This window comes from Myripristis murdjan, chromosome 4, assembly GCF_902150065.1.
Source record: "Myripristis murdjan chromosome 4, fMyrMur1.1, whole genome shotgun sequence".
Classification (NCBI taxonomy): Eukaryota; Metazoa; Chordata; class Actinopteri; order Holocentriformes; family Holocentridae; genus Myripristis; species Myripristis murdjan.
The window spans coordinates 7,265,226-7,282,922 of NC_043983.1; the positions used below are offsets into that span (position 1 = coordinate 7,265,226).

General features: G+C 39.8%; 1 protein-coding gene across 1 annotated transcript in view; it reads left to right on the top strand.

The window, feature by feature from the left end:
- The window catches only part of negr1 (neuronal growth regulator 1), a 134,581-nt gene that overhangs the window by 38,916 nt on the left and 77,968 nt on the right, over positions 1 to 17,697 (top strand). Inside the window, exon 2 of the mRNA XM_030050179.1 lies at positions 5,823 to 6,061. Coding sequence (XP_029906039.1) covers positions 5,823 to 6,061 — 239 coding nt within the window. The remainder of the gene's footprint in view (positions 1 to 5,822; positions 6,062 to 17,697) is intronic.

Consider the following 17,697-nt stretch of genomic DNA (forward strand, 5'->3'; position numbering starts at 1 on the left):
TTTGCAAACACTAGAAAAGGAGATTTAAAAAAAAAATGCAAACTGTGGCACAAAGAAACCTCGAGGGGCTTACACAACTTCTCACTGCAAACAGTAAAGAGAGGAAAAAAATGAGATAACAAAGACACAATTTTAAAATCCAACAAAGGGTAGAATATTACACATGAAAACATATGCAGTATGTATGCAGTGACAAAGGATTTTTTTAAACTAACACAGGCCAGGTGCCTAATCAAATCGGCTTGAGATGCATCTTTCTGCACATCTAATGTATCCCCGCAGCTGCATTTTTTGGAATAAACTCTTTATACTGTCCTGTCTAATTTCGATTGTGAATTGAATGTAGAGAAAAGGGAGCTTAAATGGGGTCTGCATGGCTAAAAGTTTAAATGTCCTGGGTGTCTATTACATAAGTGTTACATAACGACAAATCTCAGACTACAGAGGGAGCCATCCAGACGTGTGCTCATTTCTTCTGCCAAATGCAGAGAAAAGATCTGCTTAATGTGAACTATCAGACTGTGAAACACCGGAATACGTTTGCAAGACGAGATCTGTGAAGTTGGTGCCAGGAAGAATATTTACATTTGAGGAAACCGAGAAAACAATTTTGAAAAGCAAATACGAATCTGGGTCAGAGTGATGCCCCAGTGTTAATTATGGCACCCGATCAAAGAGCTTGAATGAGTTCGGCTAAACGGATTACAATCTGCTTCTCTTAATAACTGCCATACTGTAATTAATGGTTTCTCATCATTTTCCATTCATACAAGGTGCTCAAACACCACCCAATCACTTTCCTTTTGTACACGTTGTACATAATCACTGAGGTTTGAATAAAACTCTGTGTTTTTTGTGAGCCAGATACAAAAAAAAAATGCTCATAATGAGCTTGGCTCTGCAGTCACTCATCAGAAGCAGGGATAAATAAGAGTATCAATTAATGCATATTTTAGGTGTAAAAGCTGCTTCAGAATGCATGCTCTGGGGTCTATGCAATAATTATCTTAGCTTTGTGTAATCCATGGGAAGCTAGTCTCCCGGTGGGCTGCTAAAGGAGAGGGGGCTTGATGAAAGAAGAGCCCACCTTAGGTGTTATCGTTTTTGTGTTGCTGTGCCTCTGTGAAGGAAATCTTTGAGGAGATGAAGTGAAATGTTGCAGCATAAAGACCTAGCTGGCAACAAGACTTGGTTGTAGTGACTTCTCGCTCTGCTGTTATCACTACGAGGTTTCTGCTGTGTTTTCTGATTTCATTTCATACTAAAATATGAAGTGGTATATTGTTGTGGTAATGGAAATTACAGTGCAAGAGTGTGTTGACATTTCTATAATATATTCCAAAATGACTTGCAATGAAGCTGAAAAGAAAATGTATTAAGTTACCAGAGTAGCCACTGTCTGTAAATGAAATGTACGAAATTCATGCAGATTTAGTATCAAAGAACAAGAAATGTGGCTCTCAAAGAAACTCAAAAACAAGACGTGTAAATAAAAAAGCCACCTAAAGGCAATGATCTTGGCAAGGATCCATACTCCACTTAAGCACTGGTGTCTTGTAGATGCAGGTTATATATTCAGCATCAGATTTTTTCTGCTGGTTTATTTATGTTATTTATGTATCAATTATGTTTTACACAGGTTGTATCAAAATGTCTTGATAATTACATTTGCATTTGTAGCCTCTAGGCTTATCATTACCTCAAAATAATAGCTGTAATATGTGTCCTTAATCTTCTGTGGCTGTATAGTGCATTTCTGTTTTGTTGATGAGGATCCTGAAAAGGAGTGAAACTCGCCTTGAGGCTCCTCCAGTAAGTCTTGCCTGAGGCCAGCAGCACTATTGCTTGTTTGGTCAGTGGGCTAACTTACAGACAGTTCCATGTGGACATTGTCTTCAACCTGAACTTCTCTGTTGCACAATTTTCATAACTGTCCATTCTCCATTGTTTACTGCTGTTTTGTGACAATACCTCTAGGGCAGAGCCTCCTCTGGGTGAGGCCAGCCAGGACTAGACCATTGTCCTCTACCCGCTTGCCTGACGGACATTTTCTTGGCATAGAAGGTACAGAGCTTTGTGTTGGGTGCCAAACTGATTTCCTCGGTGGCTTTATTGCCGGTGCTGGCAGTCTGGATGGCATATTGACAATAGCTAAAGAGCCAAACTTGATGGCCCCTTTTCCCACTCATTATTTCACTGTTTATGACAGGCTGTGATGTAATTTCATCAGTGCAGACAGCGCTGGATTGTTAAAAGTGAAACAAGTGCATTGTGGCAATGTTGACCCCAGCTTTCATCACCTTGTCTACAATATCTCTATACAGCAAGCTTTCACAAATACACTATGTTGCCCCCAGTGATGATCACACTGATCTCAAGGTATGGCCATGTAATAGTCTGTTCACAGCCAAGTTTGTTTGACTGTATGAGACTGGACTGGAACTCTTTGTTTGCTAGATGTTCAATTTTCAACGAGACTGTCAGGTTTCAAAAGCTATGCACAGCTCCAGATAGGGATTTGTAATTGTCAAGTCTGAAATTGAAATATTTGTCATATATTTTTGTAGTCAATACAAGAACACCCCGGTTTCATTTCTCTGTGAGTCCCAGTTGCTGTGTCCTCCTTTTTCTGCTGTCTGTCCCAGCTATCTGCTGCATCAGAATTTAATTTATGAGGCCTTATACACTCTAATACTATAATAGGTTACATGAGTGGCCACTATCTTCTCACTGTGCATTGAAAGCCTGTGATGGAAATAACAAACCATAGCGATAGGTTTGCATGTCTGCATATCCGTGGGAACAGTTGATCTTATTCCAAAGTAACTGTTGTAAACACTGTTTAAACACAGTTATTAGATTACAAATACTCAAAGTATGTGCTTACTTGGTCTTGACTCAAACCCTTTCAAATGAGTAAAAATATTTTAACTAACATAATGTTTCACAACGGAAACTGATAGTTTAAGGTTGTAGATGATAATAAGAACACAATTTAAGGAAAATCAAAAAGGTGAGATATTATTCACAAAACTGGTGAAGATTGTGGAGGCAAAGTATTTCAAAAGCAAGAGAAAGTAATTAGATTCTATTTTTAAGTTTGAGTTGGTCAAAGGATTTCCCTGCAAAGAGAGTACTCCAAAATGCATTTATGAGTGCTTGACGTGCACACAAATCAGCACATGTTCACACATTGCACAGATACATTTTCCATTTCTAACCAGTATACCTGTCCTGTGTGCAGGCTACCCCTGACTGTATGTATTCCTGAAAGTTTTTGGCTGTTTTATGTCTTACATCAAAGTATTTTCCCCTCAGGCCATCAACATTTCAATAGTGTGGCATTGAATGTCAGAGTTTGTGTGCCAGTGGGTTTTGAATGCCTACACTTCCTCTTGTTGACATGTCAGCAGCCTGTGGACCTGTAGCTCAATGCAGCATGGCATTAGTAATGCCACGTAATGGGTCCGATTCCCTCCAAGCGCCCTGGGGGCACACAAGGCTATGAAAGTCTGAGGGCCTACTGTATAGTATGGTGTTGCAAAGTGTGGATTGCGAAAGAAGTACAGAGAACATTCTTATGGATGTTGAGGTGCTGGGCATGCCATGACACCAGTGAAATAGTAAGAAATCGCTGCACACTCATAGCCCTGGTGTAATTTCTGTTATTATGCAGTGCAAAAAGTTATATTTTACTGTCCTATAGCACAAATGACCAGGACCATAATAAAGTAAAAATTAAAAGTGCAAATTAAATTACATTAAATTAATATTAGGGACATCTTTGTTGAGGGAGTGTATCTATGTTCCCAGGGCCCTAAATACCCAAAGTCTGAAATTCCCAGAGTCCTAAATTCCTAAGGCCCTATGTTCCCAGGGTCCTATGCTCCCCAGTTCAGCATTCTGTTAACACACATTAACCCTAGCCTCCCGAATGCAAGAGCAGTAGAACATCTTTTTGCAGGTTCCTATGATGTGCAATGTAGAGCCGAAGAAAACTTATAACCCTGGGAATATAAGACCTTGGGAACATAGGACCCTGGGAACATAAGTCCTTGGGAATATAGTACCCTGAGAACATAGGATTTTGGGAACAAAGGACCCTGGGAACTTAGGAACATGGGATCATGGGACCTTGTGAAAATAGAACCCTGGGAACACAGGACCCTGGGACCATAGGACCCTGAGAACATAAGATTTTGGGAACAAAGGACCCTGGGAACATAGGACCTTGTGAAAATAGAACCATGGGAACATAGAACCCTGGGAACACAGGACCCTGGAGCATAGGACCTTGGGAACATGGGATGCTGGGAATACAATAATAACAACATGACCCTTTGTCATGTTCCTATTATGTTCCATATAAATCTAGGGAACACAGGACCCTAGGAACACAGGAATGACTCCCTTTGTTGATACTGAGGATCAGCTTCTTTTGCCCAGTCTATATCTCAGTTGGCTCAAACCTTAAACTTTAGCTTTCACCTCCCCAGTTTACTATATAAAACGAGTAAGTGTGACTAATGTTTTCTTACATTCCATGTGTATTCATTGGTGTTGAATAGAGTTGATGATCAAAACCACTCAGCAACAACTCCATAATTAATTCACCAGGTGCTGATAGAGTTCTATTGTCAAAGGCTACTCAAAGGCAAATGGTTCACAGAGACCAACATTACCACCAACCCACATTAATTTTTAGTCCCAATAAAACAATTCCTCTACCCCAGAATCAGAGGAACATAGTTCTTTTGAAAGCCATTGTTCATTGTTTCGTTTCAGCAGAACATGAAACTGAATGACAGCTGGGCTTGTGCTTCCCGCATTTCATTTACTTTCATTCTGAATTCCTGCTTGTCAGCTCCTGCTGACAAAAAAAGGCTTCCCACTCATTTAAAAAGACATCAAATAACAAAATTATTGTGATGCCCTCCAGCCAAATATAGCGCACTGTGATTTACGTGTTAAAGTGACTCAATCGGGATCATATGACAGCAGAGACATTAAAAAACCCCGTGCTGATCACAGCCTACATAAGCTTGTATCTTACACTGCAAGTACGGTGAGATAATCAGTTCGCATCACATATTAATGTTCTGTGGATATAAGTTTGAAAACAGAATAGATATTCCATGGGATGTAGTTGGACTCTCTTGTGTCATTGTTTTGTACTGATTCATATTTCAGCTACATGCTCATTTTGATGGTCCCTGCAAGTGGCAGGGAATCAACTGGCATGTGAATGTCAGCTGAGGTAAAATTACAAAGTACCTTGCTCAAGAGAGAGGAGAGATTATCACTCAATGAGAGAGAGAACTGTGTCCTCTAATTGTCTGGCTAGGTTATTGTCCTTGATTGGGGTGATGACAGATCTGAGAAATAGACTGGGGGGTGACCACCTGGCTGCCTGCTTGCACCTCAGCATCAGTGGGTAGCTTCAATCTCTGAGTCAGTTTGGCAATAGTAAAGCCATGAGCCTTTTAAAAAATATGAGTGCAATTTCAGCCAGAGATTTTTTTTTTTTCTAAAGAACTAAATCTAAATCTAAAGAAATTAAATAAATTAATTCTTTATCATCTGTCACTGATTTTCAAGTGATCTATCTATCGATCTATCTATCTATCTATCTATCTATCTATCTATCTATCTATCTATCTATCGATCTATCTATCGATCTATCTATCTATAAAATAATATTTGTATTGAAGTTGTAAACATGTGGTGAATTTATATTTTAAAACTTTGCATTTAGTTGGCTCTTTCAAGTCCAAAAACAACCATTTCCTCAGACCTTACTGAAGTGTCTCCTGTTACTGCAGGTGCTACCTGTTGGATGGGATCTCTAAAGGAGCCTGGTTGAACCGCTCAAGCATCATATTCGCAGGGAATGACAAGTGGTCTGTGGACCCACGACTGTCCATTGTGTCCAGCGGCGGGGACAAACACGAGTACAGCCTTCAGATACAGAAAGTGGATGTAACCGATGACGGCCAGTACACATGCTCCATTCAGAGTGAACGCAACCCACGGCCAAAGCTCCTCAACCTCATTGTGAAAGGTGTGTATTGTACATGATGTATGTATAGAAGTGTGGACAAGTGTCTCTTGTCTGCATACGTGCGTGCATATGCATGAATTAGTAGAAATAATTATGAGTTATCATGTTTATCAGGACACTGGCCTGCTTTGACACCATTTCTGTCCTCCTCTTGCATCGGCGGTCATTGTAAACTGTAATTTTTTCCCCAACATATTGTTTACTGATTACATGGATCATGCACCCAACAAAGTTTAGCATATGGGATCTGACAATATCCTCGCATAGTCTGGGTAGCTAATGGTCACAGGAGTATCGCGCACCATCTGTGCCGCAAAAAGTGTCTGTCATTCACTCGGGTAAGAACCAGTCTTTAAGGCACTTTGTTTGGTCTAATATTATAGTGGAAATTTCTTCTGTGGAGACAAACTCACATTGTAGCAGGGTGCATTCTGTGCCTGTAGGCTATGTAATGCTAAGTAAAGAGTCTTGAGGGTAAATGACTCGAGGCGCACTGTGTAGCTTTAATCAAGCCCCCCTGGATTTGGTCACAGCAGGTAACAATAAAATAAGGTGTGATTTTTATGAGCCTTAGCTGAATTCTGACTAGTTTGACTCAATATTATTGACATATATGCCACTGCAGTGATTTACAAAAGGTATAAAACTTTGGAGTTCAATCTTTAACATTATGAAACAAACTGCCACTGGTCTCTTCAAAAATTGTGTAAATTGGGCTTCATCTCAGCCCAGGTCAATAAATGCATTTGCGTCTTAAGGGAAACCCGGTTGATTATCTATTACGTGTGCAGAGAGCTAATTGATGACAGAAGATGACAGCGGCGGAAACGTTGTTAGTTGTTGGAGCAACGGGGTCGTGTCTGAATTTGTATGGTGATGCACAAGCGCCTTATACACTAGACTAACAGCAAAATGGGAAAACGACCCTACTGAAAATCCATCTTCCACATGCCATGTTCTATTCCTTTAACAGGCTGACGCAAAGATTTACAGCCTTTATGGTCCACTTGGCTCTGAATATGTTTAGGCAGGAAGAGCAGGGAGGATGCAGTGTTATCAATCAACTTGTCAGAGTATAATACAGTCTGCTATATTCTGTTTGCAGTATTAATTTCAGCATTTATACACAACATAGTGTGATGGCCCATAATTACTGTCGCTACACCGTCCGCATCGCTCACCCCGGTCCCTGCCCTACTCAGTGAGCCTGCAAGCAGGGAGCAGAAGCATAATGACCGCATACACATAAAGAATATTTGTATGCTATCTTCCATGCTGAGTTTAGGATGCAAATATAGAAATGTGCTCATATTTCAACAAATTTTTAGTTGAGGTAAAAAAAGTAGTTAGGGTCCCACATCCTCCTTGCAGAAATGCTGTCTTTCATCGAGATGCTAGAGTGTCCTTTGAAATTGATTTGCTAGGTAGTGCAGCTGTCTGTCATGTAGTTGTTAGGCCTACAAGCTGAGACTCACCTTGACTCACCCTAGGAGACGGCTCATTGTTTAGTGAGACAGGTCCCAGGTTTGATCCCCACTGTCCTGCGGTAGTATCCCTTGATTGAGGCACTGAACCTCTACAGGCGTAGTGAGCTGCTGTGAGTTGCTCTGGCTGAGTGTCAGCGAAATGCAATGCTCTATCAGCACTTGTCACTTGTTTAGAGTAGCAGGATGGCCTTGTGGTTAGAGTGACCCATCCCACAGCTGAAAGGTCACGGGGTGATCCCTGCAACTGACAATGTGTCCATCAACTGCCTTGTGTCTTTTTGAAGTGTCCTTGAGCAAGTAGCCCTCACTTCTCCGTAATATAATATATTGCTCTGCATTTGAGCATAAAGTAAATATCTAAAATTTAAATGAATTAATGCCATCCAGAATAATTTGAAATCAATTATGTGTGAGAAATGGGGTAATTATGACCTGAGTGGGATACGCATATATTGGATGATGACAGGCAGAAGTGACAGTGGTGAATGCATGTGTGGTGAAGCACAAAAACAGTGTTCATCTCAGACCTCCGTCAACTAGTGCTTCCACAGTTCACAGCATTTGTTTTAGCCTTCTGTCATGGTTGGAGTTTACTGCATCAGAAAAAATGGCAAATAAGGTTTTCATCACAGAGAAGTGTACGAAAACAAACAAACAAACAAAAAAATACGATTGCTCCCATACTTCAGTGTGGTTGCTAGTCCAGTTTTTACTGCCGTAATTCAGCTATTTTAGCTGTTATGATACATTATTTGGGGCCATTATGTGGTGTGCATCCACATGGGACTAAAAGTTACAGGATAAATAATCTGCCATTTTTCAGCACCCTCCCCTGTTACTACTAGTACTGTGTAGACAGTCTGTGTCTGAGGCAATTTACCAATATTTAACAGCATACAGCAACTGTTATTTTTATTTATTTAACGGCTCCTATTTTGCTTCTCCCTGTGTTTACTGTCCAACAACGCAGCCTCTCCAAGGATTGTTTGTTCTGACCAACTTTCTTCTGTTCTGGAGGCAGGAGTAGTTTGTAACCTATTTCTGAAAATGAAACGGGTCTAGTAATTAGTAATTAGAGGGAAGAATATTATAATTGATTCTTCCTGTCCTAACTGATCACTGAATTAACTACCATGCATTGTTCTGTAATCACAATTTCCTTCGGACAGAGCCGAGGAATCATTTGTAAAAACAAGCCAAGGCTCGCTTCAGGTCTGGTTCATGCAGGTAATTTACATGAATCATAGTTCTTTTTTACTGCATGTGATTGAAGATCTTAGATCAGAATAATTTGTCTGCTACATTCATGGACTCCTTGAGCGAATTGTTGGTTGTGAGCGCTTATCTTGTCCTAACATGTTTGAAATGTCATGTACTTATTGTGCCTCTCTATGGCATGGCTTGATTCGAGCAACATCTTTGATGTTTACAAATCAATATGTGAGAAAAAAGATAGGAATGATTGGCTTCCCTTGAGGCAACATAAAAATTCCTTTCTTTATGCTCAGCCTATTTTGGCAGTGCTGGCAATAGCACCAGCAGCAGTGTGCCTAGATATCATAATTTCTTTTCTGCCCCCGTTGATACACGCACCTCAAAACCCTCAGAATTATTGCATTCACCACCATTTGTTGCAATTTGACATGTTTTCTTTAGTAATGCCATCACAAATGCCTTGAAATAATATGCCTTTTTTTTCGTGGGCTCAGAATCAACTTCACCTGCAGCGATGAATTTCACAAGTAGCATCACTGCACTGAGTGGTTAAAGCCTGCAGTTTTTACCTTCACCTTTTTTTCCTACATGGTTCTTTAGTGTAAGATCTAAGAAAAGTCAATATAATGCGTAGCTTCAGGTGTGAGGGACGATGGTGGGAAGCTGTCGCCTGCAGTGTGGAAGCAAGCGACACCTTAATACTTACATGTTTTAAAAGGCACATGTGAAAAGTGCAGAATGTAGAAAAGAGAAGACAGTAGTAACAGAGAAAATAGAGGCCAACAGAACTGATGGATGCTTTGGTTTAAGTATTTAACCACATGGAATACAGTTAATTTCATCTTATTTTCACTTATGTCATATGTTCCTTTTATCAATTGTCTTGACATTATTTTCTTTTGTGAGGTTATGTTTGTGTAGCTGTACTTGGGTAAAGAACTGTGAAAAAAAGTGTATTATAAACCTCTGTCAGTTGCCTGGCAGGCACTAATGTCCGCTACAGGACCACAACAATAACGGTTGGCCATCATATTATTGTACCTCATTTTGCAGTCGTTGGCTTCATGAAGAACACTCTATAATAGGAGTTGGACCAGGGTTGCGCAGGGTCATAGCCGCCCCTCACCACCAGCCATATGGCCACAATCAAACTGAAGCAAGCATGCCAACCGTCTGCTGCTGAATAATGCATTTTCCAATACACATTATTCATGATGGATGTGACCCACTGTGGTAACCTCTTGGACATACAAATATCGATTTGTTTTCTACAGTTCAAAAATGTCCCATGCTGGGATTTCATCTTTAACTAATGCCTAGTTATACCTGTTTGGTACAATGATACAGGTTGGTATTAGTCATTAGTGCAAGGCGATATATCAATATTAGATATATTAGATATCATAATATGAGACTAGATGTCTGGGATTTTAGATATTCTAAAGTTGTCATATGGCATGTGTTGTCTTTTCCTGGTTTTCCTGAATTACATTAAAGGGATGGAATTTTTTGAACTCTTTAGACTAGTTGTTCTATAGTCACCTGTGTAATATTGTCACAACATCAATATTGAGGTATCATGATATAGGATTTTGTCCTCATTGCCCCAGCCCTAGTAGTCATACAAAGACAATGAATCAAACCAGTGAAACACAACCTCAGGTTTATAAAACCTGAACAAGGCCCCTATAACAGTTTTATAACACATTTTTGGAAACTAATTAAAGCCTTAAGTCACCTTTCATATGGAGGTCATGCAAGGCTTTCATAACTGTGTGCCAATTTATTGAATTTACTATTTAGTTTAGCTACAGTCATAAAAAATGGAAGCAGTGTCTTTAAAAAGAGGAGTGAAAAGCAGTGGCAAACAAACAAAGAGATGCAATCAATAATGTGTGGAGTTGAGATAAAAATGGAACTCATAAGACAGTTGCACTGGATTGCAGAATGTAAATGACCCGCAAGAAACAATACAGTGGGAAATAGTTAAACAGTAAGATGCACAGATTGCAATGTAGCTGGTACTTTTGTTTGTTATCAAAGCTTTTGTTCAAGTGCTATGAATGCGTTATCTGAACTTGCAAGTGTTGAGTCATCAGACAAATGGTCTGGAAGCCGGTGAGACAGACCTATGCATTGGAGTGTGAGTCGCAGGGAGGAAGTACGTCTTGATACAGATGACTCACTCCAGCTGATAAATGCCTGCGGTCAAGTCTCTGACAGGCCACTCGCTGTAGTTAAGAATTTGGTTCATTATATTGCCAGCCACTCAGTCATGTATCTATTTATGTAGGGCCACAACATGCGCTATTATGGCACCTCCATAACTCTACAACATGTTGTACTTTTGTTTATTTGCTTTGTCAAAAGTCTGTGTGTTGTGAATCATTACCTGTCACGGTGCGATGCTTGTGTACACATGGTAAAGCCCTCTCATGGAGAACAGAGGGATTTCTTTACAGATGAGATGTAGCAGGGGAGCAGCTCTGTCATGTTGCAGAGGCTTCTGGGAGTGCGCTGTTTTTCATCTGCCGAAGGGAAAGGAAGACTTGCGAAGGAGGAAAAAAAGATGCCTTATTCTGTTTTTTTTTTTTTTTTTTTTTTAGTCCAAGCATACCACATTTATTAATGCTGCTACAGGGACTATATGACAGTTGAAGTAAAAAGTTTGGATTTTTTTGGCATTTTTGCTTTACTAGACATTGCACCACCGGGAGTAACAAGAAAGACAGGAGAGAGAGAGAGAGAGAGAGAGAGAGACTACATGCAAGAAAAATCACACACTGGACTCAGCCCATTATATCGCACATACCTGGTAGGCTTCTTATGCAGCTTATCCAACACAAAGTCCACAGAACTGAAATGCCAGCTGTGGGCAGTGCTGTCTGACTACAATGGTCATTTTGGTCGGTCTGGTCAGCGGGGTGGACTAAAGAACAGAATCACTTAAAAAAAAAAAAAGAAAAAGAAAAAGAAAAATCAAGCATCCAGTGAGGAATCGGGTTCTCCTTTGCCTTCATAACAGCTTCTGTCTTCCTTGGAGTGTTATCATACACGTTCTGAACAGAGTGCAGTGGGATATTGGATCATTCTTCAAAAAGGAAAACCTCCATCTCTTTGAGGGATGAAGGAGGTGGAAATCTACTTCATACTCGATGCTCCCATGAAGATTCAGTGAAACTTAGATCTGATCCTTTGGGAGGCTGTGGAGGGTGTTTGATATGGATGGTGTTCATGTACTTTAATATCAGGTTACCTGTGCATCTGTCTTTGTTGTTATTTCAGTGTTAAAGGACCTTGCCAGTGATTTTGTATGTTTATTGTAAAATGTACAAAATCTATCGTTGTATTTCGGGACTCCGATATAATTTTTTCTACCTTTTATCCAGCCATTGGCTTCCATTCATTCCACTATGATATGAAAATGAACCTTCAGAGACCGCAAACTTTCTTCACAGCAGTATCCCATCACCCCAGTGAGGTCGGCCATATTATATTTCATAAAATCAGCAGCACTGTTTTGATCTTGATTTGATCCTTTGAATCTGTAATGTATGATGATATGACCTACTAGATGTTTTTACTGTTTCATGGGATGAAACAATTAATGCAAAATGTTTGGCTAGAAAATGATCTACTGCTGGCTAATCCATTGAGAGCCTGTGGGCCACATCCAGGCCAGAGGCAACTTCCAAGTGGCCCGGTGAGCTTGAATTAAATAGGCTATTTTAATATCAGTTTTAATATTTTAAGTGCAATATTATTTTATTTAAAAAAAAAATGTTAATAGCAATGCTGTTGTGTAGACTAAATAGTTACAGCACTGTGAGTATGGTCTAAAATCCATAAGCAGTCAGGAAGAAAAACCAGCATGAGAAACATACTCCACCAGTCTTTCACATGGGACATGTCTTCTGACCCTGCTTAATAGCTTTTTAAAACATGTGGCTATCGGCAGTCACAAGTAGGCAATTGCTGAAAATATGAAATAATCCAATATGTCACTGTCAACCCCGAAACCTAAAATTGACAGTAAAAACTGTTGATTTACCCTTGAGTGGTCAGGTAAATGCATGTTTATTTTACTACCATCTCCAAACACCAACCTTGTGTGTTTAATTTGCAATAAGTGCAAATTTATGATCTTTTTAATTGTGTTTCTGCCCTTTGTGATGCGCCTGGGTCAGATATGTGACCAAAAATATGTTTTATTCCAAAAGTGAAACAATAAACATTTCTGATTTTCTTTTTCTTTTTTAACCACATTCATTTGCATTCACTTAACTTTTGTCATTACCAAAAGGTAGAAAATAGGCTCAATAGGGTGCAACAAATGCTTACATTTCTTGGTTTTAAATTCTGGCTCAACTGAAATTGTAAATGAATTTCCCAGATCTCCGTCTCATAGTTAGTGATTCCCACATTGGTGCTATATTTACTCCACCAGATGGTGTTGGAGCAAAGTGTAGCACATGATTTTTTTTTTTTAAGCTGGTAATACCAGAATTTATAAATTGTCTTCATATGTTGTCACCTAAGACACATTGAAGAAGGTGTGCGTCACCAAAACATCTGTGTTCGTGTTCCCTGCCTCCCCTGGGGAAGTAAAATGAAAGAAAACTGCATATGAATTTCATCTGAAGAGAGAGAATTTTTTGTGAGGGTGAGCTTTCTCGTTTAATTAGCTACTGTGTTTACTCGGGCTAACACACCCTCCTTGCTTTGCTGGTCTATGCAGTGAAATAGAGCTGAACCCTGTGTTTCTGATGATTTGAAATTGGGCGGAGTGAAAAGGTCTCTGCTGCAAAATACTCCCTGTTTGCTTTACACAGAGAATTATCAGCTCTGCCTTTTATTAATGGTGATGTCTTTGTTAGCTGCAGAAGCAGAACATTTCAGATTTGAAAGTCGATGATTTGCAAAATAGTTTGTTGCAATGTAGAATGTGGGTTAATTATAGTAAAAAGGCCTAACATTCAACAGTCATTTTTTGTGTGTTTTTACTCTTTTTTTGCCCACCCACTTTATGTAAGTATACCTGTCAGTATGTTTCGTGTATCTAGCACTGATGGGCATGCAGTAGGAAACATTCATTCGAGCCACAGACTGACACAAACAGTTCTGTCTTTTTCATCCCATCCCACAGGGTTTCCTCTCACATGAACATTATGACAAGTTCGCAACAACAGGCATCTCTAGTTAGCATTAGATTTCATACCACATGAATCACATGCTGTTGCATTAAAGGGTATTGGATATGCAAGTGAGGCAGGGTGGTTTGATATGACTGTGACTGCTCCCTCGTCTCTCAGAATCATTTAATCTCTGCGTGACATTTATTCCCCTCAGAGACCCTGTCACCTCAACAAATTAGACTTTTGCATCTGTGCCTATCTCCCCCCAGCTTTATTGCCATTAAACAGCCCCCACGAGACGAGGGAAAATCATGGAATTCAAAAAGCTTTATAGCCTTGGCATTACAGCTCAAAGGGTTGCATGAAGTAAAGGGCACATCCTGAATGTTTTATTTTTGCTCTTATTGCATTGGGGAGAAATTTAAAAACCCCTGTGTTGAGAGAGCAAAATACCCCGATGGGTATCGTGTTAGTATGGTTCAAATTTACATCAGCAGGCATGAACAAAAAACAGTGCAGTATCACTTACACTCACAATGTTTTTTTTTTTTTTTTTTTTGCACATTAACTGTACAGTGAAACATAGACGCAGTCAAACAAATGAAGCAAAGGCCGTAGCAAATGTGCTGTTCCACTGTCACGACAATAGGCTGGTTGCACTGAAAATGTTGTTCAACTTGAGATTATTTCAGCCACAAAATATGAACAGAGACAGAGACATCCAGCAGTATGCAGAGAGATCTCTTACATAACGCCAGCCAAAAGCAGTGAATCTATATTGAAGCACCATGAGGCATAACTCAGAAAATTGCGATTAGGGCCTGAATTACTAAAGGGACCTTTTTATTCCTCCAGGTGTGCTTGGTGGAGGACACTACTGGCACAGGACACTTAAGCCCTTCCTTTAAATATTTGACTTAACAAGATTTAAAGGAATGGTTTCTGCCTACTGGCTGTGAAACTGACATTATCAGGTATTATGAATTTTGACCATTAGCTACCTCTGCTCCAAATCACCCTGCATTTAGCTGCCTCTGTCACAATGAAAAGACACTGGAAGGTGGGTCACAGTGTACCCACGTCCCCTCGGCAGTATGCCCACCTTCATAAATACTAGTATACCACTGGTCCTCATCTGCACAGCCTCATCTCCACCACGCATACGCTGACCCATTTCCTGTAGCAGATGTAGGATTCAGAGGAATGAGAGATTGGTATCAGGCCCAACCCAGCCTCCTACACATCACATGACTACCCTTCTCCTCAGCCGTTGTTCTCTTCCCCCTCTGTTAATTAAGATTGCAGATGTGATAATGCATTAAATATGCACAGCACCTTTCATCTAAGAATATCTTGTCACAGCGAAGAGGGAGGAAGAGAATCTTCCCTCCACCAGGAAGTGCTCACATGGGCTTTGGTAATGCATTGCATGGTTTCATCATCAAAACCCCAAACTCAAGGCCAAGGTGTTGAGCTTAAAAAAATCATTTGAAGAATTCTTGCAAGCACATTGTATTTGGATTATTGCATCAATCTCCCATGCTATACCTGAGTTAAACTTTCAAGTAGGATCATACGTTTGAGAATGAATGAATTTACATATAATAATATACAGTAAATCCTCTTGGGAGGTGGTCTCAAATTTAACACCATGTCCCACAATGAGGTACTTTATGGGTTAATACTTTCAAAAATGTGAGGCATAATCCTGTATGTGATGAAAATGCTTTGGACAGTAACATGGATCAGTGCGGATCCACAGTGAACACCCACGCCCACGTAGTGTGTCGCTTTGTGAAAGATGCTACTTGGCAAAGAGTGAAATAGAGGGTTAAACCTTCAGATCGTCACTCCTCTCTTTGATGTCAGGGCACTGATAGAGCATAATTACAGAGTGTGGCATAAAAAGGCCTCACAGATCCCAGCCTATGCTTGATATGGTACGATTCTGTCACTCTCATTAATTGCTGCGCACATATAAATAGATTTCATTTTCTCATGACCCGAGTCCGAAAATAAAACCTCGTCAACTGCACCTTTCTGCCGTTCTCTGAATTAATCCGGGGAATGAACACCTTTTCAATGACATTTCTCTTTCATTTACTGTTGAGAATACCTCCTGAGGCATGGCTCCATCTACGCTATAAAGTCTAAGCATAATTGCATCTTAGCTCTACCTTGCTCTGTACTCAATTAACAATAGATTGCACTGTGTGAATACACTGGTTAAACCATTTCACATTTAAGGCTCACTTGATGCAGAAAGGCTTCAACAGTTTGATCTCAAGTTCTTCATGTGTCATTGAACCAGAAACATTCCAGGACATTTCATCAATGCTCAGCGTGACCCATGAAAGATGAGATGAGACTGAATGCTGCTACTAGACTGGGCATTTACTTTGAAATCCTTGATAATAAATGATAGGAACAGAAATCTTTCTCTATCTTGTAACAGGGTCACCGTTTCAATAAATCAAGGCCCCATCCTGACAAGATGTGCAGGTTTCTCCCTTTAACACAATATACTCAATACTTACTGTAGACCCAGGGATGACATGGTGCTGAGTGGTCCCTGGGTAGAGGGACCACCCTGGGAGTTGCAGGTTTGATTCTGGCAACATCCAATCTACCTCCTTTTATCCCCATATACTGTTTCCCCCTAGATGATGCAAGCTGTTGTTGCTGGCCAAAAATCCTCTGGTGAACTGCATATGAGTCATTCCTATGTCTCCAGGGTCCTCTGTTCCCCAGCTCTATATAGCATATAATGGAAAAAGACGCTCCCCACTTATGCATTTGGAGGGTTAAGGTTAATGTTAATGTGTGCTAACAGAGGACTCTGGTAACATCGGACTGTGGGAACACCGGACCTTGGGAACTTAGGACTCTTGGAACGCAGGACCATGGGAAATCAAAATATTACCAAAATTGCAATATAGCCAAGTGCAATATCCAAATCGCAGGAGCTGCAATTTTTTGATAAAGGTAAAATATGCAACAGAATAGCATTATAAATGTAGTGAAGCTACAGAGATGCCCTGGCCTACAATTTGTATTCTCTAGTATGTTTGCCACAGACCCCAGCAAAAATCACATTATTATTATTTGCTAGGTTTTTCAGTGAAAAGGAAAATTATGATGCAAAGATGAACATTCCAACAGAAATCATCAATCAAAGTGCAATCACATTATCTGTAAAATTAATCTCAATTTTTATTTATTTATTTATTTATTTTTTACTAAATTGTTCAGCCTTAATACATGTGACTGAATTCAGCACTGACTTTTGTCAACACTCAGTGCTTCCACTGAATGTGCTCTGCAAGCTGAAGCCCCTTTTCCACATCACCTACGCTGGTCGTGTACGTGCTGCTGGCTTGTGGATTGGAATAGAGGAAGAGGAATCATAAGACACAGCTTGTAGAGCTTAGTGGTTTTCATTTGACATTGCACAGTATTGTTTGAGTTCTTGTTTGGCTTATTTTGTCAGTTGTACCTATTGCAAAGATATTTATTATTATTATTATTATTATTATTATTATTATTATGTTTTTTTGTTTGTTTTTTTAAGTTACTGAGCATGTTTACATACATGCATTTTGGTATTTCGGCTATGACTGAGATATTAGAATATTCTGTCTGTTTTTGGCACAGCAACCAGGATAAGCTCTTATTCAAGTTATGATAAATATGCCAGCTTGATTATGCTGATAATTAACTGGGGCACTAAGGTATGCAGACACCTTATTCCATTTACTTTTGGGTTGTGTGACCTGTCAAGTGTGGTTTCCACAGAAAG